This window comes from Globicephala melas, chromosome 3, assembly GCF_963455315.2.
Source record: "Globicephala melas chromosome 3, mGloMel1.2, whole genome shotgun sequence".
Taxonomy (NCBI): domain Eukaryota; kingdom Metazoa; phylum Chordata; class Mammalia; order Artiodactyla; family Delphinidae; genus Globicephala; species Globicephala melas.
The window spans coordinates 115,611,341-115,637,754 of NC_083316.1; the positions used below are offsets into that span (position 1 = coordinate 115,611,341).

General features: G+C 42.2%; 1 protein-coding gene across 5 annotated transcripts in view; it reads right to left on the reverse strand.

Annotated features, from left to right (window-relative positions):
- The window catches only part of SIL1 (SIL1 nucleotide exchange factor), a 296,914-nt gene that overhangs the window by 77,657 nt on the left and 192,843 nt on the right, over window positions 1-26,414 (reverse strand). For all 5 annotated transcript variants that reach the window (XM_060296274.1, XM_030869480.2, XM_070045202.1 and 2 more), the window contains 2 exons: window positions 13,748-13,868; window positions 6,513-6,612 (listed from right to left, as the gene is read on the reverse strand). In XM_060296274.1, coding sequence (XP_060152257.1) covers window positions 6,513-6,612; window positions 13,748-13,868 — 221 coding nt within the window. The remainder of the gene's footprint in view (window positions 1-6,512; window positions 6,613-13,747; window positions 13,869-26,414) is intronic.

The following is a 26,414-nucleotide window of genomic DNA, read 5'->3' on the forward strand; positions in this document are numbered from 1 at the left end:
AACATTTGTATAAAGCTTTTTAAAAAAATCAATTTGGGGGCTTCCCTGGTGGCGCAGTGGTTAAGAATCTGCCTGCCAATGCAGGGTACATGGGTTCGATCCCTGGCCCAGGAAGGTCCTACATGCTGCAGAGCAACTAAGCCCGTGTGCCACAACTACTGAGCCTGCGCTCTACAGCCCGTGAGCCACAACTACTGAGCCCGCGTGCCACAATTACTGAATCCCACGCACCTAGAGCCCGTGCTCTGCAACAAGAGAAGCCATGACAGTGAGAAGCCTGCGCACCACAACAAAGAGTAGCCCCGCTTGCCACAACTAGTGAAAGCCCTCACACAGCAATGAAGATCCAACACAGCCAAAAATAAAATAAAATTTAAAAAATAAACCTAAGTTCTTATTTCTCTGGGATAAGTGCCCAAGAGTGCAATTGCTGGGTCATAATGATAAGCATATGTTTGGTTTTATAAGAAAGAGCCCAAATATTTTCCAGAGTAGCTGAACCATTTTATATTCCCACTAACAATGTATGAAAGATCCAGTTTCTCCACATCCTCACTAGTATTTAGTATTATCATTTAATAGTAATAGATACTGCTATCTATTACTATCTATCTAATAGATAGTATTATCACTAAATAGTAATAGATGTATAGTGATATTTCATGGTGAATTTAATTTGCATATCTCTAACATCTAATAACATTAAACATTTTTTCATGTGCTTATTTGCCATCTACATATCCTCTTTGGTGAAATGTTTGTTCATGTCCTCTTCCCATTTTCAAATTGTTTGTTGGTTTTTACTGTTAAGTTTTGAGGGTTCTTTATATGTTCTAGATAGATGCAAGTCTTTTATCAGATAGACAGTCCTTGCTTTGTACAGATCTGATATGCACCAATTTCAACCGCAGTTTAAATAATACTAGTCTCCCAACATGACTCAAACTTCAGTTGCCATCAATATATTTAACTTTAATTGCATTAAGTACCAACTTTGCTGCTAGCTCTTCAGTCCATAAATCACTATGTAAATAACATAAATGCCAATCATGAACAGTGGCTGATCACATTTATTTCAAAATCTGACAGTGAACTATCACTGTGCATCCATTATGCAGTTCACACACAGATGTCAAGTGTGTGGTTATATGGCTTCCTCACCCTCCAAGGACAAACCCATGTAACATTTCATAAAAATGGATAATCAAAAGAGAGAACTGATCAACAAAGTTGAAAGCGCAGCAAAGAAACAAAAAGTGGTAACTCTGGTAGTTGAACATATATTACTAAACACACATGGAATTACAGATGATGTCATAATTTTTGCTACAACTATCAAAATAATTTTAAAACTTCAAGAGAAGGATAGTCTATTATAGTCTCCCTTATTTTTATTCACTTCACTGTTCTTTCTTCCCAATGGTCCATGTTTTCTTCTGTTATTATTTCCTTTCTCTTTGAAAAATATTCTTTAGTCATTCTTTTAGGTAGGTCTGCTGGTGATAAATTCTTTTAATTTTCTTTTGTGTGAGAGTGTCTTGATTTTCTCCCTGACACTCCTGAAGGAGATTTTCATTGGCTACAGAATTCTGAGTGAACAATTTGTTTTTTTCAGCACTTGAAAAATATGCCACATATTTTTGGCCTTGTGATTTCAGATGAAAAAGTTGCTGTCATTCAATCATTATTCCCTATTGATAGTATGTGGTTTCTGTCTTGCTACTTTCCAGATTTTTTTTCTGTCTTTAGTTTTCAGAAGGTTGACTGTGATGTGTCATGGTATTGATTTCTTTGAATTTATCCTATTTAGAATTCACTCAGCTTCATGAATCTGTGGGTTTATATCTTTCACCAATTGGGGGAGTTTTCCATCTTTATTACTTTGATTATTTTCTCAGCCCAATATTCTTTCTCCTCTCCTTCTGAGACTCTGTGACACAAATCTTAGATTTTCTGTTATAATCCTACAGGTCCTTAAGTCTCTGTTCATTTTTTTTCAATCTGTTTTCTGTTACTTAGATGACTTTTTATCTGTCTTTAAGTTCACTGATTCTTTTCTTTCTCATCTCTATTCTACTAGTAAGCCTATCCAGTGATTATTTTTCTAATTTTCAGTTGTATTTTTCAGTTCTAAAATTCTATGCTGTTCTTTCTTATGTCTTCTATTTCTCTGCTGAGATTATCATTTGTCTCAAGAGTGTACATAACTGCTTGAAGCATTTTTATGATAACTGCTTTAAAATTCTTGTTTGATAATACCAACTCCTGGGTCATCTCACTGTTGGCATTGGTTAATTGTCTTTCCTAATTCAAGTTTTGATTTTCCTGGTTCTTGGTATGATGAGTGATTTTTGGTATACTAGGCATTTTGAGTATTAAGTTATAAGACTCTGAATTCCACTGAAACTTCCTTTACAGTAGGCAGTCACACTGTTTAGGTTTAATATGTTGGTTCTGGTCTTGTACAGTTGTGAGCCCAAGACAATTTAGTTTTCACAGAATTTGCAGTGTTATTTTGGTCTGCTTCCTGTGTGTGCTACCTAGAGCTAATCTAAAAACATGGGCAGTATTCTAGTTCCATTCTCAAATCTGCTGTGTTAATTCTGGTCAGTTTCTCTTGTGGGTTACTAGGGAGCATTCCCAGAACTTCATATGCAAAATTCCTTTCTCCATCTCCCTTCCCTCCAAAACCCTACCACCACTCTTCTTGTTAGGAGAAGGAAGAGCATCACCTGCCACTGCTGCACACTCAGCATTGGGAATGGAAGCCCTTCCTTGGCCTCTACTGACATCACCTTGGCAGGGTAACTGAAGCACTGCCTCATCACTGCTGATCTGAGGGTAGAAGTTCGGGCTCCTCACTTATCCCCATTAACACTGCCCCAGAGTAGAAAGCCGAATGCTGACTTACGCTGCCTTGTTCCCACCAGATGGAGGGTAGAAGTACAGACTCTCCATTCACCAGCCCTCCGGCATCGCTGAAGCTAAGAGAAGTGAAAAACTACCTTGGTGCTGCCAGGGAGGGGACAGACATTCAGGTTCCCTTCTTAGCCTCTGCTGACACCACCCCAACAGAAAAAGCAGCCTGCTACACACTTGGTCTCTACTGGTACTACAGCAGTGGGAGAAGCAGAGAATAGTCTTCTACCACTGGGCAGAGAGTAGAAATTCAGGCTCTCTGCTCAATTCTCCCTGACACCACCTTGATTGAGGTAGAAGAGCACTGCCTCACACCATCTATTGCCACCAGAGGGGGTGCAAGTTCAGGCTCCCCACTCAGCTTCTGCTGACACCACTCTGGTGGAGGAAAGAGAGTACAGCTTTGCTATATTACACCAAATGGGAGGTGGAAATACAAGTTCCCCATTCAACTCCCACTGGCACTAAGGGAGGTCTTTGGCTAAAGCAGAATAAGTATTGTCAAAAAGTTTTTTGTTCTATTAGGCTGCCCTTTTCCTAGTTCTATCTTATGAAGAGCAGGCCTTTCTTAGGGCCTTTTCTCTATCTGTACCTGTTGCTATTTCCAAGATACGGGCTTCTCCAGTGCCCATTCTGGGATACAGAGAGGGCAAAAAGAAAGCCAAGGAACTCACTGCCATGTCATCCCTGAAATTCCAAGGTCCTATCTAATCCACCTTCTTCTTCTCACCTTTAAAGTCTTCTTATATTTGCTTTTAGTATTATGTCCAGGATTTTTAGTTGTCCTGAGCAGGAAGAATAGGGAGAAATGAGTCTATTTTATCTTGTCCAGAATCAAAAGTTTAAGAAGGCCATATTTGGGGGACCTCCTGGTGTTCCAGTGGTAAAGAATCTGCCTTCCAATGCAGGGGACGCGGGTTCGATCCCTGGTCGGGGAACTAAGATCCAACATGCCGCGGGGCAACTAAGCCCACGCGCCTCAACTAGAGAGAAAAAACCCACACACCACAACCAGAAAGAGAGAAACCCACGTACCACAATGAAGAGCCCGTGCGCCACAACAAAAGATCCCACAGGCCGCAGTGAAGATCCCTCGTGCCACAACTAAGACCCAATGCAGCCAAAAATAAATTAAATAAATAAATAAATATTTTTTAAAAAGAAGACCATATTTTTTAATGGAGCAATTTATAGAATATAGGTAAATAACAGCTGACGTGATAAAACATAAAGCATCAAGCAATTTGTATGATAGTAGGGGGATAAAGAGATCAGGTTCAAAAACAATGGCCCAAATGTGTTGGGTAAGACAGAGATTTTCCACAAAACAAGGGACTCTGGGGGCTTTGCTGGTGGCGCAGTGGTTGAGAGTCCGCCTGCCGATGCAAGGGACACGGGTTCGTGCCCCGGTCCGGGAAGATCCCACATGCTGCGGAGCGGCTGGGCCCGTGAGCCATGGCCACTGAGCCTGTGCTCCACGACGGGAGAGGCCACAACAGTGAGAGGGCCACGTACCACAAAAAAAAAAAAAAAAAAAAAAAGCAAGGGACTCTGGGAAGGACTGATTCACTTAAATCTAATAAGTTACCAATGGTTATAATGGAATTGATGCCCTTCTCCCAAAAAAATCAGGTAAAAAAAATTAACTCAATTGGTTGAGATATGATACAATATCTCACAGTATTGTCTTTATAAATAGTAAAAGTACATCCTGTACTTGCAAGTCACCATGCAAAGATTTTGTTTAAAGATTGATAAACAAAAAGTATTATGGTATCTGCAGCCAGGAGCTTGAGACATGTAAAAAACTCCCCAACCTACTTCAAGTTAATTTATTTGCCAGTCCCAATGCATTGGCAGGGAGCTGAGTCAGTCCAGGAAGGATACAAATGAAAATGAGAAAAAGAACCTAGGACCCAGCACCTCAGTGAAGGAGCTAACAACCTAAGTGCCACAGAAGTAAAGAAACAGTGTGGCAGCCATAAGTCAGAAGTGGCAGCTGACTCAAATCAGCTGGTACAGGAGTGTCATATTTGGCTACCATTATTGGGATCTCCCCTTGCACAGGGAAAGAATTATTTTTAATAGCAAAAAAAACAGCAACTGAAAACTTAAATAATCTCTTGCTTTTACATTAAAAAATATTTTCATAATATTCATACTTTTCTACACTAACTGAATTAGGGGTAAGAATGTCATTAAAGAGAGCAAAGAGAAGAGACAGGGGTGCAGTGGGTCTTCCACCCACAGAGAAAACATGGAACAGGGGCCAACTTTTATGTTCCCATCTGCTCCATGTGGAGCTCATGGTGAGACAATGAGTGGGAATGAACCCAACCCCTGGTCACAGGAATACCAATCTCTGCTCCAGGCACCTAAGCATGCACTGCTCTCCTCTGCTGGCCTCACCTTCAGCAGGCAGGGGATTTGCTTTTCCTCACACCTCTCCACCCACACAGTTAATACACCTGCAGTGGGATATAATTTTATGCATCACCTTCCTTTACCACAATTGCTGCCATCCTGCTACTCACCTTCTCATACCACATACACTCTCCACGTTGGGAGATGAGACTTTGGTAAGATGAGTAAAGACATGGAGACTTGGCCTGCATATTAACACCTCCTCCTGAGGTCCTCTCCAACACACACACACACACACACACACACACACACACACACACACAGTCCATCTGTCTCAGAAATACTTAGCTCTGAAGGATCTGAGGGACCTAAAGCTTCCTCCACTAACACACAGGCTGTCAAGAACCTGGTGTTGCCTTTCCAAGATACTGCCAGAATTCTGGGGTGAGGGCAGAGAAATATAATACAAAGCAAAGGGGCTTGTGAAGAGGAGAAGGGGGAGGGAAAACTTAGAAAGGTCTGCAAGGCAGACATTGGAGGAGGTTCTTTCAAGGACAGGACTCAAGTGGAAATGTAAAAACTGATTTGCAACATTCTCTGGCTATCACATGAGCTCATGATCCATCTAAGAATAAGACTTCATTCTGATAGGTCGGGATCCATGAGCCATCCCAGACATTAGAGGCGTAACCAAGGGGCTACAATTCTGCCTCTTTCTCCTTTTCAGTCCCTTAGCTTATAAACAAATTTAGAGCTGGAGGAAACCTCAGCCATCTGTTGTACATTTAAGGAATTTGAGGTCTGGAAAAGGTTTGCTATATGTTCAAAGGACTTGGGCCCCTTCCTTCCTGGTCTAGGTCCTCTGTCCTTTAAACTTGTGCCTAATCCAAGTATAAGTGAAGAGATCTGGGTTTTAATCTCTATTCCCCTCACTGATGTCTGTGGTAATGCAGAGTATGGCTCTCTCTGCTTTGTGCTTCAGTTTTCCCAAATATGTAATGGAAAGTTGGATTCTAACGTAAACGATGACAGAAAAGTTCCCAGCGTTTTTTTTTAAGAGTCTGTAAAGGGTTACTTATTTGGCATTAACTTACTTGGCTCTTTAAATTATTTTATAATATTATTGTTATTATTATCCCATGTTCACTGCTAAAGCTTCAGGAGACAGTGATTCCCTTCAAGGCCATTCTGCAGGATGACATGAACTCACTATAAACAACATCACAAACCTTGTCTTCCTTTGAACTCTCCATATCTGCCCCCTCCTTGAATTTTGCCAGTGCGCTCTTGAGGTCCTGAGATGTATAGGTATTGGTGTTGATGTCCAGCCTGTCCAAAGAGAAGTTGAGAGTCACAAGGGGGGCACCATCTTTCCCAAGAAAGAAAACCCCTCTGGGTGGCTGGCACTCCAAAGCCAGCTAATCCAGGCCAGCTCTAACTCAGAGCACACTATCCTAACTTTGCCGTGGGTCAGCCAGAAGTCTAACAGGGTGATCTCACCTTGAAGCTAGAGGAGGAAAGAGCTGAAGATGGAGTCACTTCATGAGAGAGGAGAAAATGGCATAAGGCAGACAGAAGCCCACCATGGACAGAGAGCTCTCAACCAGCTACTTGTGCAGAACAAGTCTAGAATGACTGTGCGATGCTGCTCTCTCAGTACGTGCCAGAGTAAGACCTCCTGGAGGATGCTGGGCACAGACAGAGGAAATAACATATACCCTATTTATATTCTTCTAGGAAAGAGACCAACAGGGACCTGAGCCCCCCAAGTGTGTGCCTGACCTGATTTGACGACTCAGTCTATCTTTACAAAAACAGGTTGGATAAATTCATACCCTTAAGACCAACCCCTGAGCACAGAGTACATGCAGGAGGTATGAGTCAACCTGACAAAGGAATGAGTTTGAGATACTGAGAACTAAAATCGAGGCCAGCCACCTTCCATAGCCAGCCTCCAAGGACAGGGAAGAAAGGAACCAATGTGGACATAATGTCAGGAACCTGGCAGAGACTAGAGTGGTATCCTCACAAAGAGCCCTGGAGCTGATCCAAGCCACAACAATTCATCTTGACTGCAGAGAAGGTATTCATGGGGTGAGGGGGTGGAAGGCAGGTTTTGCCACCAGCACTCACTTCAGTTCAGTTAACAGAGGTAAGAAAAAGAGTGGTACATACAGACTAAGGGAAGCGTAGAAAGTGAGCTGTGCATGACAAGACTGTCCAGCTGGCAGGGCAGGGGGAGGGAGGAATCCAGATATCCCTGGAGATATATCAGAGGCTGGGGAGGAAGGGGCTACTGGACTACTCTCTGTTCCAGGCGAGATGAGTACATCAGTCTCATGGTCCAAGATCCTAGCCAGCCTCAGGTCTCATGAGAGGTACTCACTCAGTCTTTGATTCATCCTAGAGACCCCTTAGGGCCCTCAGAAAAACACTTGACTTCTTTAAACCCCAGTCCTCCTAAACTAATTAATAATAGCTAATCACTCCCATTTACAGACCACTTATCCATGTGTCAGGCACTATGTTAACCCTTTAGAAGTAATATTTCATTCAAATCATTACCACAACCCTACAAGGTAGGAAAGAGAACCCCTTTCCTGTCAGAGAATCACCCACTGCCAGCTGCAAGAGGATGCCACTGCCCTGATCCTTACCCCTAGGAGGGAGTTACGTATTTAGGGCTATAACTTGAGCAGATTATCTCCTCCTTCCTCCAATACTTGGTCAGGATTAATCCCGTCATGTCTGTATATCTGTTTACTGCCTAAAGTCCCATTCTTCAGGCTATCCATCATCACCCACTCTCAGCCCCAACTGCACACACAGAAGTGTGCACATGTGTGGGTACACATGAGTGTGTGCACACGCACAGGCACACATACAACTATCCTCAGCTGCTATTCTCACTTTATTCTTCACTGAGGAAAACAGATGTTATCAAGAACTCCCTCACCTTTCCATCATCCACTCTATACACCAACCTGCACCTAAATCTGTATTTTCTGCTTTCTCTACTATTGGAATGGATGACAGTGCCCCTGCCCCTGCTGAACTTAGGCTAGAGATCCCACTTGCCTTTTCAAAAGCTTTAACTCCATAATTATACCACTCCCACCTGCCTGCATCATCAATTTTTCCTTTGATTGGATTATTCCATCAGCATACCAACACTCCTTTGACTCTACAGTCTCTAATTATCATGCCATTTCCCTGCTCCTGTTCAGATTAAGTAAAACTTTATGAACACATTGTCTTCATTCACTATCCACACCTCCTTGAATGCTATTTCCGTTGCCATATGCATTAACCTGGATTTTATTCCCACAACCCCACTAAAACTGCTCATCAAAATTCCCAGTAACTGATGGTCAAATCCAATGGACTCTTCACTAGTGCCATGTTCCTCAACCACTCAGCAGCATTTACACAGTTCACCCCTCCCTCCTTGAAACACTCTCCTTTCCCGGCTTCTTGTTGCCACACTCTCCGGGTTCTTCCTCTTCCTTACTCCTTCTCTGTCTCTTCTTGTTGGTTCCTTATCTCCTACCTAAATCCTATATGCTGGAACACCTCAGAGTTCAATCCTGGACAATCTTTTCTTCTCTATCTCTACCCTCTCACCTAAATATTTTAAAATATCTATCAGGCAGTGATGCCCAAATTTACATCTTTGACCCAAATCTCTTCTCTGAGTACCAGCCAGACTCCTGTACAACTACTGATATATCTTGGATCTCGGATATTTAATGGCCCCCCCAAACTTATTACATCTAAAACATAGGTCTTGATAGTTCTCCCCATAAAACTGTCCCTCTCTCAATCTTTTCTAGTTCAATAAATAGTACCTTCAAGTACCTAGTTGTGCAAATCCCAAATGAGGCTTTACCCTGAACCCCTAACCCTACCCTTTTTCCAACCCCTACATCTAAGTCGTAAGCAAGTCCTATTGCTGCTACCTCCAAATTAAATCTCCAATTCATCCACTCTCCTTCACACACCACAGACTAAGCCACCATTATGTTTTGCCTGATCCACTTAAATGACATTCTAATCGTCTCTGTGCATCTTTTTTTGTCCACCTTCAATCTATCCTCCATATACATAGCAACTAGAATGATCTTGCTAAACTACATTACATTAAATGACTCTCCCACCCCAAATCCTCCAATGGCTTTCCATTACAATTCTACTTAAATGAAGAACATTTAACATGCTCCTCAAAATTCCACATGATCTGGCCCCTCATAGCTTCCCAATCTCATCTCATATTAGTCTTCTTCCTTCTCCTACCCTCTAGTCAACCTGATCATTTTCCTGTTTCTTGAACTTGACAAAGCCCTTTCCTTAACAAAGCCAGAAAATCTTCTTGTTTCTTCTGCCTGAAATGCTCTAACCATAAACCTATAAAACTAACCCTCTGCATGACTAAATGCCCCTCATACTTCAGGTCTCAGTTCAAACATCTCTTTGAGAAGGCCTTCTCAAACCATCCTATCTACAGTTACCTCCCTCAGGGACTTATCACCTTATTTCTTCCCTAGTATTTATTATAATCTGTAATTACCTTACTTGCATACTTATTTCTCTCTTTTCCTGCCTGCCAACCTCAATAAAGCTAGCATCTTGCCTGTTTTGTTTACTACTGTATCCCCAGTGCCTGGCACATAGGCACTCAATAGGTCTTTTGTGAAATGAATGAATGGAGTAAGTAAATGGTCCTGTCCTTGGCCCACTCCCCTAACTACTATACCATATTATACCGTGGTAAATGCTCAACCCAAAATGAAACAACTTGGATGCAGTTTGTCCCTTATCCCTCTAAACATAAGAGGATGACTCAAAAATCTGGTTGTTCCAAGGCAAAAATAGAGATGTACTATGGAGAGATTGACAGGGATACAGACTAAAACCAGTGGAGACGGCATACCTAACACACAAAGAGGAAGAGGAAAACCTGCTGAGAGCCAACTATACACTGAACTCAGGTAGTGCCAAGAGAATCTTCTGGGACAAGTCAGAGTCAGGAAACCTCTCCCAGGCTTTAGGAACTGTAGCTCTAGGTAGCAGTGTGGCCAGTCACACATCCAGCAGCTCTAATGGAGAAGCTGCCATGGATTAGGCTGAATGGACTATTCCCATCTCTCTCTAGCCAGTGGTTCTTTTTTTTTTTTAATTTACTTATTTTTATTTTTGGCTGCCTTAGGTATTTGTTGCTGCGCGCGGGCTTTCTCTAGTTGCAGCAAGCAGGGGCTACTCTTTGTTGCGGTTTGCGGGCTTCTCATTGGGTGGCTTCTCTTGTTGCAGAGCACGGGCTTTAGGCGCGTGGGCTTCAGTAGTTGTGGCACTCGGGCTCAGTAGTTGTGGCTCGCGGGCTCTAGAGCGCAGGCTCCGTAGTTGTGGCACACGGGCTTAGTTGCTCCGCGGCATGTGGGATCTTCCCGGACCAGGGCTCGAACCCGTGTCCCCTGCACTGGCAGGCAGATTCTTAACCACTGAGCCACCAGGGAAGTCCTAGCCAGTGGTTCTTAACTTTGTGGGATCACCAACTTCTTTGACAATCTGATGGAAAGCTGTGGATCTTGTTCCCCAAAACAGAATTAAGTCAATAAGCAAAATATTATAACAATTTTGAAAACTAGCCCTGCCCTTTGGCCTATGTTCCCATTCCAGAACTAAAGAGGCAGGAAGACACTGTAAAGTGGAATTAAAGGAGCACAGGATGAGGTCCACTCCATGAGAAGGAAGTCACCACCAAAGGCAATCAGAGACTCACTGAGCTCACAGCACTGAACACCCACACCACCTTGTCAACGCCTTTGGGCTTCTGTTCAGACAGGTTTGCTGCTGGCTATAAATGCTGAGAAGGAAGAAGACATGTCCAGCATATCCTGGAGGCTATTCCAGGGCAGAGCCCTCAGAAATGTTCCAAAGGAGAAAAGCAAAGAGGCAGGAGTAGGGATGAATATTCTTCTCTTATGGTGTCTCTACTACAGACCACATGGATGGCTCTGCTTTCTAGTATAAAAAGACAGGAGCAACAGACAAAGCGATAAGTGCTCCTACTGATGATCTATGGTCAGGTATTGGAGAAATCACTTCCCATAGTATTAAAACCAACAAATAAAAAGCTCCAAATTCATCAAGTTCCTAAACCAGGAAAAAATAGTCTTAAACCAGGAAAAAATAGTCTTCTTATTCAGAAAATAAGACTTGACTTAGATGTGAGAAAAGACTTCCTAAGTACTTTGAGACACTGAAAAATGTATGTATAAGCATGCTAGGGATGGAGGGAGGTTGACAGGGGTTACGACAACGAGATTTGATTCTTTCTTCGATGGTTCTGAGAAAATAATCATCATATAACCTGGGTTAATCCAGGTTCAGGCCTATACGGAGAGATGGGGGAAAGTAAAGATCCTTCCCACTTTGGAGTGACTATAAGGATGACAAATAGCTCCTTATCTATCATAATATAAAGTTGAATTTTCCAACAGTGAAAAATGCCCAAATCTGAATAAGCTACTTTGTGGGCTTGTGAGTGCCACATGGACAGGATGGATGACCTTTTGCCAGGTATATAAAAGAAAAGACTCAGGTAAAAATTGGGTCTCTAAGGTAACTTTCTGCCTCATATCTAACTGCAAAATATTGTTAAAATAATAAAAATCCAAGGACTGAGTAACACTAACCCCACTCAGTAATCCATGATTGATTCCCAATACTTACATAAATAGGCATATCTCAGAGATATTGAGGTCACTGTTCCAAACCATCGCAGTAAAGTGAATATTGCAATAAAGCGAGTCACATAAATTTTTTGGCTTCCCAGTGCACATAAGTTATGTTTACACTATACTTAGTCTATTAAGTGTGTAACAGCATTACGTCTAAAAAAAAGTAGGTACCTTAATTAAAAGATACATGACAGGGCTTCCCTGGTGGTGCAGTGGTTGAGAGTCCGCCTGCCAATGCGGGGGACGCGGGTTCGTGCCCGGGTCTGGGAAGAGCCCGCATGCTGCGGAGCGGCTAAGTCCGTGAGCCATGGCCGCTGAGCCTGTGCGTCCGGAGCCTGTGCTCCGCAACAGGAGAGGCCACAACAATGAGAGGCCCACGTACCGCAAAAAAAAAAAAAAAGATACATGACAAAAACCAATACAAACCAAAAAACCAATTACAATAGTAACATCAAAGATCTATTCATCAAAGAACTAATCACAGGATCACCATAACAAATATTAATGAAAAAGTTTGAAATATTGTGAAAATTACCAAAACGTGACACAGAGACATGAAGTGAGCAAATGCTGTTGGAAAAATGGTAGCAATAGACTTGCTCGACACAGGGTTACCACAAATCTTCAATTTGTGAAAAACGCAGTATCTGTGAACTGCAACAAAGTGAAGCACAATAAAACGAGATATGCTCGTATTAGAACAGGGACAGCAAACTATTTGTAATAATCAGATAATATTTTAGGCTTTGTAGGCCTTATGGGGTGATTTTCCTAACTACTCAACTCTGTCAGTGTAGCAAGAAATCAGCCATAGACAATACCTAAATGAGTGAGCATGGCTATGTTCCAATAAAATTTTATTTATGGACACCAGAATCTGAATTTCAAATAATTTTCAGTCATGAAATATTTTTCTTCTTCAATTTTTTTCAACCATTAAAAAATGTTAACAACAACCTAGCTTCTGGGTCATACAAAAAAAGGCAGTAGTCCCAATATTTTGCTTCAGGCCATAATTTGCTGGTCCTTGTGTTAGACACTTCATGGCTGGTATTTATACGGACCTTTCAAACTGCACAATTCCAGCAGCCCCTGCAACCCCATGCCTCATCCTCCTTCTCCCTTACACAGGAAATAGCAAGCAAAAAAACTTGGTAATTCAAGGCAAAAAACAGAAAAATAGAGACTACGAATTGCCCAAAAGCAAATAATCTAAACTGATTATTAAAAAATAAGGCAACTCTTACCATTGGAGAACTTTTGAAAGCCTGTTTTAATACAGACTAACAAGAGGAAAAGTTGGTCTGAATTAAAGACTTTAAAATGCAATTTTATTGTTCACCAAGGAAGTATTACTGCAAAGCAGAAGGCCTAACAGGCCTGTTTTAATGAATAGATGACTCATCTGTAATCAGTGCATTAATTGTTGAGATTCAAATGGGTACTCTTAAAGTACTGGGAAAAATGGCTTCATTTTTAAAGCAGGTTAAGCATTCCCCCTACAGCCTTTTTTAAAGTATCAACTTGCTTTGCAAACTATTTCTTTCCAAAGACCATAGAAGTAAACATCCATAAAACCCTGACAGATTTATCACAAATTCTAAGCTATTAAATTTCAAAAAATTTAAAGCCATGTGTATTTGGGTAAGAAACAGTACATTGTCATTACTCTCAGTATTACAGGGTCAAAGCTGTCAGTCTCCCAGTCCCTAGGGTTGACACTATACCTTTTGCCTTTTTTCAACCCTTTCAAATTATTTCGAAGCTTGTCCTCATCTTGGAGTTTCACTTCTCTTGCCCCAGTCTGGAGATTCAGCCGCACATGGGATCCTGCAGGAACAGCATGACCTAAAAGCCAAGAAGAGAGAAGACTTATGACCTATACAGTACCTGGAGGGACACTGCATGTGAAAAATTCCTTCAAGCGAAGTGCATAGCACAAGTTAGCTTGGAAAGATGAGGTAAACCCCGAGCATAAAAGAGTAATGATGTAGCAAGAATTCAAGTTTTCTCAATTCTGGCAGGATCATAGCAAACTCCAAGTTACACCAACCACTGTGCCTCCATCAGAGAACCAAGGAGCTGAGGAAACACCACTCCAAGACAAACTGTTCTGTTCCTGCCATCCCACTTCAGCAGGGAGTTTCTATATCTTTGCCTAAGAACTAAAAGGGAACTTGAGTACCTGAGTGTATGTGCATAATGATCCACTTCTAACCTCAAACCCATCCAAAATGCCTCAAGGATTTTTTAAAAAGGTATGTTCAGAGTAGAATGGGGAAACCTATCTCTGGGGAGGCTCCCTGAATTGGGGGTTAAATGATGCAAAAAGTGAGACCCAGACTGGGAATAAAGGGAATCCCAAATAGATGGTGCCTTTCGTGCAAAGACTCAGACACAGAAACTGACAGGCTGCATTCAGGAGGCAGGGAGCAGAAGAGCTTGGAAAAACTGGAAGGGCTGTGGAGGCTGCTGTCTTGATGTGCCACTGGAACCCCAGTTTGGGTAGGAAAATAAAGGTAATGGTTGAGGAAGTTGGTTCTGGGAAGAGATGAGGCCAAATACTGGCAAGAACAAGAAACTGGTAACTTCTATCCTATTCCTATGATCATGGGGCAAGAGGTAATTTTTTTTTAGCATTAATTCCATCTCCAAGGGAGTTCCCTGGTGGTCTAGTGGTTAGGATTTGGTGCTTTCCCTGCCGTGGCCCAGGTTCAATCCCCAGTCCGGGAACTGAGATTCCACAAGCCGCGCAGCACAGCCAAGGGAAAAAAAAAAAAAAATCCTATCTCCAAACGTATGAAAGGGAGAGATTATCTCAACTGGAGAGATCCAAAACCAACATAACAACAAGAGTATCTTCCCGGCTGAAGGCTAAGTAGGTCATCCTTGATCTTCTCTCTACTTTAAACCCCATATACCCAATCTCCCAAATCTGGTGTTTCTCCTGCCACATGTCTTCTTTCTTCTTGAATGCATACCTTTCTCTCTGCCCTCCCCACCACTGCCCTTCTCTGAACCATCACCATCTCTCTTCTGGATACTGCCAAAGCCTTCTAACTGGCCTCTACTATCTCCTCTTACCTCCTAATCAAACTGTTCTTTACAATGAATGATTTTTTTTTCTTTCAAAACACAAATCTGACTATGTTATTCCCCTGCCTCGAACCTTTTGATGGCTTCCTACTGTTCTTAAAGATGAAAATCTTCATGCTAGTCAATGAGGCCCTTTTTAGTATCTAGCTCCTTGCCTGCCTCTTCAAACTTGTCCACTCCTCGTTCCCCATGTTCTAGGCCACACTAGCCTTCTTCCATTCCATGAAAGGAACCATGCTCCCTCCTACCACAGGGCCATTCCACCTGCTGTTCCCTTCGCCCAGAATGCTCCTTCCAACCCCAGCCTCCATCTCTTCATTCTTCCAATCCCAGCTAAGAGTCGCTTCCTCTCTGAGAGGCATCCTCTATTTCCCCAGACCAGATCTGGCTTCCATCTAAAGGCTTTCACACAACACCATGACCCGTTTTCTTTCTCTTTCCTTCTTTCTTTTTTTTTTGACCACCCCATGCAGCTTGCAGGATCTTAGTTCCCCAACCAGGGATTGAACCCGGGTCCACAGCAGTGAAAGCACCTAGTCCTAACCACTGGACTGCCAGAGAACTCCCTGCCATGACCCTTTTTCTTAATAATACTTACCACAATCAACAGTTACATCTTAGTTTATCTTCAGGGTCTATCACATATGCAAGCATATAGTAAACCCTCAATAATTATATATTAAGTGAAAAATCAAAAATGGAAAAGAGAAAATCCTAGCTTATCTAGAGGTGTGTGGAAATGCTAACAAGGATTTTCACTAGGACAAGTAGATTCATAATAATTCATAATAATTAGTAGTCATAGTTATTTTTAGTAGTAATTGTACTAATAACAGTAATAATAATATCTTGAATTTTCAGACTTTTGAAATTAGAAATAAAAAAGAGAAAAAGTACATGACTTTAAAAGTTTCAGAACGTAACAGGTTAGACTGTGCTAAGCTGGCCAAGGAAAAGACTAGGATCTTATGTGAATCCATTTATTTTATTTGGGGAAAATTCCAAAATTAATCCCTTCACATAAGCCGCCACAGGGGGCAAGAGCAACCACAATAACATTAACTTAAAATACAGGTTACGCTCATTTAAAATACATGAAACCAGCCACAGCAGCAGTGGCAGAGGCAACAGAAAACACAGTATTTCAAATGTTTTCACCCCATTGGGAAAAAGGCCAAGTTAGAGAGTGTGATCTGACCTGCTTCCTTCTAGGGCCTCTCTGAAGGGACCAGAACACTGGAGAAGAACAAAACAGAGGCCAAAAGTCACCAGATACATGCAGGGATTGGGCGGTAGAGGGGAAGGGGACAAGCAGAAAATAAGACAGGAATCCAGAAAGGCAAATAGGCCTGCAAAGACTGCAGTGTCTATTTCCCTAACCCTGGCTCCCTGAGGGGGGAAAAAATAGGTGGTAGACTGCATCATTGTCACCAGTTCTGTTCCATCCACCCCCGTTACCATGTGACCTCAGAGTCCCTCCTACTAGCAGTAGAGTGTACTTTCCCAACCTTTGACTTTGGACTTGGCCTGTGACGTGCTTTGGCCAGCAGGATGTTAGGAAATGTGCCACAGATGTTTGAAATGTGCTTGTGTGTTTGGGTTTTCTCTTGGAATTGTGTACACTGTGAGAAGAACATGCTCTACTAGCATTCTGATCCAAGAAGGATGAGAGACCCATGGAGCAGACCTGGACCCAAAGTGCAGACTGGAGATGAACCCAACTGAGCCCAACCACAGTCAGCCAAGTCTAGCCTATCTGCAGACATGTGAACAAGAATAAATGACTGGATACCTTTTTTAACTTTTTACTTTGAACTACCTTTAAATGTACACTTGCAAAAATAGTATAGAGAGTTTCCATATATCACTTACACAGCTTTTCCCAATGTTAATATCTTATACAGCCATAGACAGTTACTGGGAAATTAACACCAGTAACCAAACTAAAGATCCTTTTCAAACCTTACCAGTGTTTCCACTAAGGTCCTTTTTTGTTCCAGGATCCCATAAGGCCTTTGGTTGTTATTTCTCCCTAGTTTCCTGCACTCTACAACAGTTCCTCAGTCTTCCCTTGTCTTTCATGACCCTGATACCCTCAAGAAATAAATACTTATCAGTTATTCAGGACTGTCTGGTTCTTGTGATGATTAAACTCAAATCATGCCACCTTGACAGAAGAACAGAAATTATGTCATGTTCTTCTCAGTGTATCATATCAAAAGGTTCGTGATGTCAACATGTCTTATACTGGTGATATTGGTCTTGATCAACTAACAAAAGTAATCTATACTGAGATTTTCCACTGTGGTAAACAAAAATCATGGCAAACTACCAAACTGTAGAAAACAGTCTGGCTGTTTCTCAAAATGTTAGACAAAGAGCTACCCTATGAACCCAGCAATTCTTCACCTAGGTATATTCACAAGAGAACTAAAAACATATGTTCACACAAAAACTTGTACATGAATGTTCACTGTAGCATTATTTGTAATAGCCAAAATGTGGCAACAACCCAAATGTCCATCAACTCTGAGAAATGAACAAACAAAATGTGGTCTATCTATGCAGCAGAACACTATTCAGCCACTAAAAGGAATGAAATACTTCAAATCATTAAACTGTATCTCAATAAAACTGGAATAAATAAATAAATAAAATACACAGTAACTTAAAAAAAAGGAATGAAACACTGATATATACTATAACATGGACGAACTTTGAATGCATTAAACTAACTGAAAGACAGATACAAAAAGTCACATATCATATGATTCCTTTCATATGAAATGTCCTGAATAGGCAAATCAACAGACATAGTAAATTAATGGTTGTCAGGGGCTAGGGGAAGGGAGGAATGGGGAATGACCACTAATAAGCATTGTTTCTTTTGGGGGTGATGAAAATGTGGTGATGGTTACACAATGCTGTGTGTATACTAAAAATCCCTGAATTGTTTAAAAAAAGATCATGGGGGAAATATTCTAAGATTATACAAATCCTCTTTTTCCTCAAACCTTTGCACACCATTAGAGGGATCCGTTTGCAACAATTACCACTGTGGAGACAGTCTAATAGCAATTTTCTACTCCCCTCCTTCCTTACACATTTATTAATTGAAATTTCACTACAAGGAAAAACTGTTGCTCCTCCATCTACTTAATTATTTGCTTTATCAATATGTTCTCATGGATATTTTATTCTGTGAGTTATAATGCAATATTATCATTATTTTGTTGCTCAAATTATTTCAGCTTTGGCAACTAGGAGCTCCTTCAGGTTAGCTCTTGTGTTCCTTTGGCAAGTCCCTTTCCCCCATCATTTTCTTTTTTTCAAGTACTTCCTTACTTTCTGGATCCATAAGATACTCCAAGTTTATCTTGCATTTTCCTTTTCCCAGCCCTGGAATCAACCATTTTTCAAGGAGTCCTAGTTTTTTATTGAAGAACAGTCTTTAGAAACCATGATCTGCATGATAGGTGTGTTCACTACTACTAGGTTGTCATTGCTTCTGGGCACTCTCTGGGTCAGAGATAAGAAATTTATACGTGTGTGTACATATATGCACATATACACATCTGTATTTCTACATCTATTTGTCTGTGGACCTCTTAAAAACTACAAGATTATACTGATACCTCAGATTCCAATCAGCCCCACAGGGTTCATCTCCCCCATTTCCTTATTTGCAACTTCTTTCTCCAATAGTGAGAAAACTGGTTCTTTTTACCTGCAATATTATATTTATTGTTCAATACTAGTACACATACAAAGTAGTTGCAAAATTGCTAACCCATACCCCTGTGAGAAACACATTTGACAAACTAGATTACAGCATTTACATACAGCTCCTTTGTCTTTAATTTTACAGTATCTAGTCAAAGTTATCATTTCACAAGGTCATTTAGGTTAGTTCCATTCTTCCCTACCCCCATCAGTATGATTATGTTATCAATTTGGTTCATTTGTTAGTGTCTGTGTTCCACTTTGTTGTTTCCATTCCTCCACATCCTGGTTGGTTCAATTTTTTATTTGGGGGCATATGAAGGGTACGTGAACTATTACTATGGTTCTAAGAGTCAAAGCTATACAAAAAGAAATTACTGTTGTTTTAAAGCTGAGTTTTGAGTGGTTTGTTTATTGTGGCAATTCATTCCAGTGGTTTGGAAACAAGGAATTTAGAAGTGTCCAATATAAAAAAGAGTTCTTTTTTTCTGAAATTACATCATTTCTATCTTTTTAGTGTTAAAATGTCCTTTTATAAAATGAGATAATGATGATGGTGGATGATAGTGGGTTGTTTCTATGTTAAGGCCCTTAACTCAGCAAAGTAAAGAAACTGGCCTTTGGTCCAGTTCGGACTTTGGTCTGAACTTTCTTTTAAAGTTTTCTGGTCCATGAAACACCATAGTCTAGAAACCACCCATCTATTCTATCAACATTCCCTAGGAGGTTTAAGAATTATTCCCATGGTACACTTTAAATTACTGAATTTTATGGTATATAAATTTTATCTCAATAAAGTTGTTTTAAAAATTAATTTATTTGGATATAGCAGTACTTCTTTTGAATCCCAGGACAGCAATTAGGCTATCAGATATAGGACAAGGTGACAGCAAGTATTCCTAAGGGCCAAGAAAAAGCTAAGTTCAGAGCCTAAACACAAATCCAGAAGGATATTTCTGGGTAGGGTAGAAAGAAGAAAATGAGCCTAGAAAGCCTGAGGCCATCAAACACCTAGGCAAGAGGAATACTGGTAGAAGGGCAGGTAAGAAATATTGATCCAAGATGCAGAAGCCAACTCAAATGCCCATGGGAGGCAGGCAAATAAGAGAGATGAGTAAGGAAGGCCATCTGTAAGACAACAGGGAGTGGTGAGGGCTGAGAAAAAAATGCCCCCTCTGAAAGCATTCAAATTTTAAAATACAAAAGCTAAACAAAACATATCTATATATGGAATTCAGCCCACAGCCAATTTGTGACTACTGGAAAAGATGTTTCACCTATTGACAAATCTTGCCTGACTCAGTATTTGTCCCAACTCACCCAAGTGCCCAGTGATTAGAAACTTAGCCCTCCTGGGCTCAGAGTGGCAGCATCCTCCTTGGGTAGTGCCCACAATGAGCCTGCTGTGCAGTCCGACTGCCCTGCTTCAGCGGAGACAGGGCCAATTGAGATGCATGCCACAGTGCCCTGGTTTCTGCGTTGGCATCAGATGCCTTGGGAGTTATATGTCTTTGGGAGGTGTCTCTGTAGGCTTTTGCCTGGAAACCTCTCCCTCCAGGGACTTCTAGGCTCTTTCAAGTCAAACCTGGACACAATGGCAGAAAATCAAGGGCTGCCGTGGCACAGCCTGCTCAGATGAGAGCTGGCCATGAGACCATGAGCACTGTAACTCTGCTACCCATTCAGCTCTTTCTTTGAGGGCCAGGTAAATTCAGGCAAATTCCTTTTTATTTTTTAATATTCATGCCCTTATGTGTCAAATGACAAGAATCTATCGTGTCTGCTTTCACTAATGTGTTAGATTGTTGTGAAGAATAAATGAGAAAACACTGTGTCAGTGCTCAGAAGAAGTTAAAAGTGCTTCAGGAAACACAGCCCCAAAAAGGTAAACGTCGGGGCTTCCCTGGTGGCGCAGTGGTTGAGAGTCCGCCTGCCGATGCAGGGGACAGGGGTTCGTGCCCCGGTCCGGGAAGATCCCACATGCCACGGAGCGGCTGGGCCCGTGAGCCATGGCCGCTGAGCCTGCGCGTCCGGAGCCTGTGCTCCGCAACGGGAGAGGCCACAACACTGAGAGGCCTGCGTACTGCAAAAAAAGAAAAAAAAAAAAAAGGTAAATGTCAACCAGAATGAAACAAAGACATTTTATTTATCAAGTCCTGTAGGTATGTGTTTTTTAAAAGAAATTTTTACAAGAGTAAAAATTCCCAATTATGCCGAGTTTCTAAAGGGCAGGGACCAATTACTTGTGCCCACAGCTCAGGCTCAACTCCAGGCACACAGTAGGCCACCAGAAAGGTCAGCTTGAATGCCAACCCCCTGGCCCCCACTTCCAAGACCAGAAAGAATAGGAGGAATATGGGACAGGAAGCAATGCCACTCACCTCCAAGCTCCTAACCAGGGCTGGTCAGAGCTGAGACTTTACAAGCACAGTTGCCATGGCTACCACAGCCCTATCCTCCTGCTTTTTTATTCAAAAACCCCAAACAAGTCCTGGCAAGATCCCTGCCTCACACAAATGAGCATCTATCCTGTCTCCAAGGCAGGACTTGAACTGAACCAGCAACAAAAAAATGTGCACAAACCTCTCTAGGGTGCTGAACCCTGAACCAATGCTTAATGTTTTTTGAAGGGAAACACAAATGGAGACCTTTTTTGTAAGCAGCAAAACACAGAGTGAACCAGTCTGTATTGTCATTACATTTATGCATTTTCTAAAAGGACTAAACAATGGCAAAATGAGAAAAAATAAAAATATTCTCCAAACTGATTTTTTACTCTGCTGTAATCTACAGTCTGGGCAGGGCCTTAGAAGAGTTCTCTGGCATGGCTTCCAAGCAAGGGTGGAAATCCATCACCTGCATTAAAGCCCTTCAGATCAAGAGACTCCACAGTCTTCCTCTGGGAACAGCTATCCTCATAGCTCCCATCACATTCCAGAACTACCCTCCAAAATTTTATCTGCTGTGACCTAACCAATGTCTCCTTTCCAGTTCTCAAGAAGGACAGACAACAGCTGGGCACCAACCTCTGTACACAGAATTCACAACAGCAGTGCTCTCCAAGTACAAGGACTAGCAATGCTACTTGGAAGATTTCCTGTTACAGTTGGAGAGGTACTCTGAACAGCCATCAGGACAAAGGCTCAAAGTAACCATATCCAGGACACCGTGAGCCTCTTTCCACAACTGGCTAGTCAACAAGCATTTACTGAGGATTAGGTAAGAGCCTGCCTGCTCTATTCTAGGCATTCCTTCTACCACACTTTACTGTGTACCCACTGAAGAAAGCCACCTGCTGTGTTGGGCACTGGGAAAGATACCACATTAACAAAACCAATAGCTGCCATTGAGGAATATGAAGTAAACGAGGAAGAGGGGTAACAATATTTAGAGTCCCAAGTCCAGAGAACAGCTTTCAGGCAAGCAAAGAAGTGGGCATATTCAGGGGACAATGAATAACTCCATTTGAAGCTCAGCATATAACAGAAAGAGAAGGAGCAAAGAGGCTAGTTAGAAAGCTATTATACTTGACCTAATCAGGTATAATCAAGCCTGAATGAGGGGAATGGGTAGGGAATGGGAAGAGTGAGACGGAGTAAGGGATGACAGTATTTTGACCAGAAAAACTTAGGAATTCTATCTGACAGGGGTCAGTCCTCCTTCCCTCAAAAGCACCAGACCTTTAAGCATGTGCAGTGACTCCTAGCACCAGCCCAGGAGACCTGTCAGAGCCCCACATAAATCCACAGGTAAAGGAGAAGAGGGGAGAAGGGGCAGAGGGGCTACTTTCACCCAGAGACTCAGGATGGGTATCCCACACCTGTTTCCTAGCCCACTGATTGCCTCCATTCCCCTTTTATCTCTACCCTCAATGTGTTCCATGTTCCTCTTTAGCTCAGAAGAAGACCCAGTGAGACTAACAGATATATAGCACAGCCCTTTAATCAGAGCACTTGAGCTTTTACATCCATGCTGGGAACTGGTTTTCAATAATCCTGTTGATTGCTATAGTCTACTAGTTCCTGCCATTTCTTTTTTTAGAGATATAGTCCCCCACCCACACCCTACTCTCTCAACCCTACAAAATGTTAAATATATTCAGATTTCAATCCATTTTCAATTGTGCATACATGTATCTGTTGGGGATGAGGAGACGGGGGAAAGACTTGAGAAAATTAGAGGGATTTCCCTGGTGGTCCAGTAGTTAAGAATCCATCTTCCAATGCAGGGGACGTGGGTTCGATCCCTGGTCAGGGAACTAAGATCCCACATGCCACGGGGCAACTAAGCCCGCACGCCACAACTAGAGATCCTGTGTGCCACAACCACAGAGCCCATGCACTTTGGAGGCCACAAGCCACAACTACAGAACCCATATGCTCTGGAGCCCGCATGCCACAACTACAGAGAAGACCCTGCACCGCAACTACTGAGCCCGTGCACCGCAACAAAGAGCCTGCGTGCCACAACAAAGACCTGATGCAGCCATAAGTAAATAAATGAATGAATGAAAAGAAAATTAGAAGAGGAAAAGAATCATTAAGAGACCAAAGGCCAGGCAGTTCTTCCAGCTCTCTAATCCCACTTAGGAATTATTGAGTCAAATAAAATCACATTTTGAAAAGTCTCACTACAATTGAAGTTAACCATAAGATACCGGCAATGAGTTTCTCTTAATAATGAGGAGGGGAAAAACAGCAATTGGGAACGAAGGAGTTAAATGTGCACCTTTCCCAGGGGTCAGGGACCTTAGTTCTACTACAGCTCATTTTCTGGAGAAGACTTGGGGATTCTAGAGTGCCTGCATTTCCCACCCAGGCACAATTTCATTAGCAGCTCATTAGCAAGAGTGGCAACCATTTCTGACTCTTGTTTTTCACAATATTTATTGGTTAATTGACACTTTGAACACAAGTTGACTGAGAACCAAATGAAAGTGCTAAAACCATTCATTAGTCAAATTTAAAACACAAAGATTGTATTCTAAACAAACCCTTTGCTCTCATTTATTTTCCTCAAACAGAAGTCATAATTTAATAAGAGGGCTAAGAAAGCAAAGTACCAAGATATTGTGCCATAATTTTTAATCCTTTTTTTCCCACCACATCAATCCCCAGGGTTCCTAACATCATAATTGGCTGTTTGTTCTCTTTTACAACACCTGTTACCTCCAGAGCCAAACACAGTTCTGTGAATTATTTCAAAACAGTACCAGCTACTCCTGACCTCTACAATTTCCCCAGTACCTGATGCAAAAGCCCCTCAGTTCGGATGCTCCCTGCAGTGGAAAGAGAGGAAATCCTTAAGTATGAGGGGAGCAAAATTCCTAGGGCCAAATTTCTCTCTAGATAAGTTCTAAAGGATGGGACTCAAATCCCTTCCTTTTTGAGGGAGAGGGGCAGAATGCAAACCAGAAGGGGAAAAGATGCAAATGGAGCAATAGATACAGTGTAGAGAAGGCAGTCAAGGAAACAACCGGTCCCAAGTCCTTGCCCCTCATTGTGAGAGGGCCTCCCTTAAATGTAGGCAACATGGACAACAAAATGAGGTTAGTTACCTGAGCCTTCTTTCAGCTATCAAAATGTAATGACACTCCCAACTTGTTGCCTCTTAAAGTTTTGGATCATGAGTATTAAGAGACCTACTAAGCAGTGCTGTGCTTTGCTTTCTTCACCTGCACTGCTCGTCTCACCAGAAGGAGCTACAGCCTCTAGCACTTGGGTGACCTGGGCAGTTATCCAGTCCAGTGGTAGAGGGCACAGGCTAAGGAAGACCCAGGTTCCAGGTCCAGTTCTATCACTTAATAGCTTTGAGACCTTGGGAAAATAAGCTCTGTGGTCCATGTACAGAACGGGGCTCAGAGTACTCACTTCATAGAGTTCACAGAGTTCACTGTGAGGAATAAGAGATAATGCAAGTGGGATGCTTAGGGTTGATCCAGAGTACTCTCAACAATGGTGTTTGCTGGACTCTTGTCTCTCTCTGACTTGTTCAGTTTTCCCAGCTATGGGACAGGGACCATTACAGATGGTTAGACTGAGTGTTAAGCTCTCAGTACATACTTAACTGAGCTCTGTAGAGGGTAAGTGAGTACATGATTTTTGTAGAATTTTCATGTGAGACTGCCTCATTAAGGCTGCAAGAAGTTCAATAACAATGAAGCCTACAGGGCATCCAAATTGAGAGGGCAGCCAGTTAAACAAGGTTTCTACCACACTGAAAAGATGCACTACAGCCTTCTTTGGCTGGGGCCAGCAGTAGGCCAACCAAACCCATGGAGCAGTCCTACCTATCCTATTCCCCAAGTCAGAACAGAAAACAGAGGCCATAACCAGCAGCATGACTTAAGCAAACGTGGGGAGGATTTAAATGAGAACAACTGCCAAGCCAGCAACAAGGGAAAAGGGTTTCAGGTTTCCCGATAAACTTAACTCAAACACAGGCTCAAGCCAGTTTTGTAACAATGCAACATAAGGCTTATAAAAGCAGCTGCCCTGCTCTGGCTTCATGTTCCTCGCGGGACAGTGCTTGCAGGTGCCCACCCAAGCATGGGTGAGAGGTCTGGATATTCCAGGCCACTGGGCACAAGGTTGGTGCTTCAGCAAACCTGCTAATATGTACACTCCTGACAAGCAGCCTGCTTCATACTTTCAACCCGTCATCACAACAGCTGATGCTGCCCCCAGCTGTGCCTCCCCACAATGCTCCCAATCCTAAGCACTTAATGTTAACTCTACAACTGTCACTTGATTATATACACTCTACCTGCTATACACTCTGAAGTCCCCTACAAGTACCCAGGCAGTGCTTGCAAGTTCTGGCCTTCGTGCTTACTACCATTCATGAGTGGATTCACTCCCTACTGAGTGCTTCTGGTCTAGATCCCTTTTGATAGAAATCACCTCACAAAAAACCACTGCCAAGACACACTCTTTCCACCTGCCATTTCAAATTTATGAGAGAAGGCAAACCCTTCAGAACTCCACGGACACCAGCATTGTGAGCTACAAGGAACCTTAGGAGATCATGAGAGGTAATCTCCACTGGAAAGATACATGATCCCTCCTTGTGCCATGCCTCCTGCCATTGCAGCCTGGCGAAGCATCCCCAAGGACAATTCTGTTGGCACTCTCCTTAAAACATTCAGTGGTTTCTTTGCTACCCTCCCAAGTACCAATACTCCTGCTGGTGTTCAGATCTACCTGATACAGCAAAGTCCCTGCCTAACATTCTCTGCCTTATCTCCCCTCATCCACAAATACCCCATCCTCTGGCCAAACTCACCCACGCTTTCTTTGGTCCTTGATACTGCCTCTTCACTTGCTTTTACTCTGTCAAATTAAAATCCATTTTTTAACGGCCTAACTCAAACAATTCTATGCAGTTTTATACATTGTCTTCCCCTCCTTTCAACCCTGAGTGTCTTGCTTATTCCTCTCAAATAGCACTTCCTCTATTCATTGTTTCCTACTCAACTGGGTTCTTTGATACTCATTCAACAGATATTTACTAACCACCTACAATACGCCAGGATTTAGGGAAATCAAGGATGAGACATGGCCTCTCTACACTTAA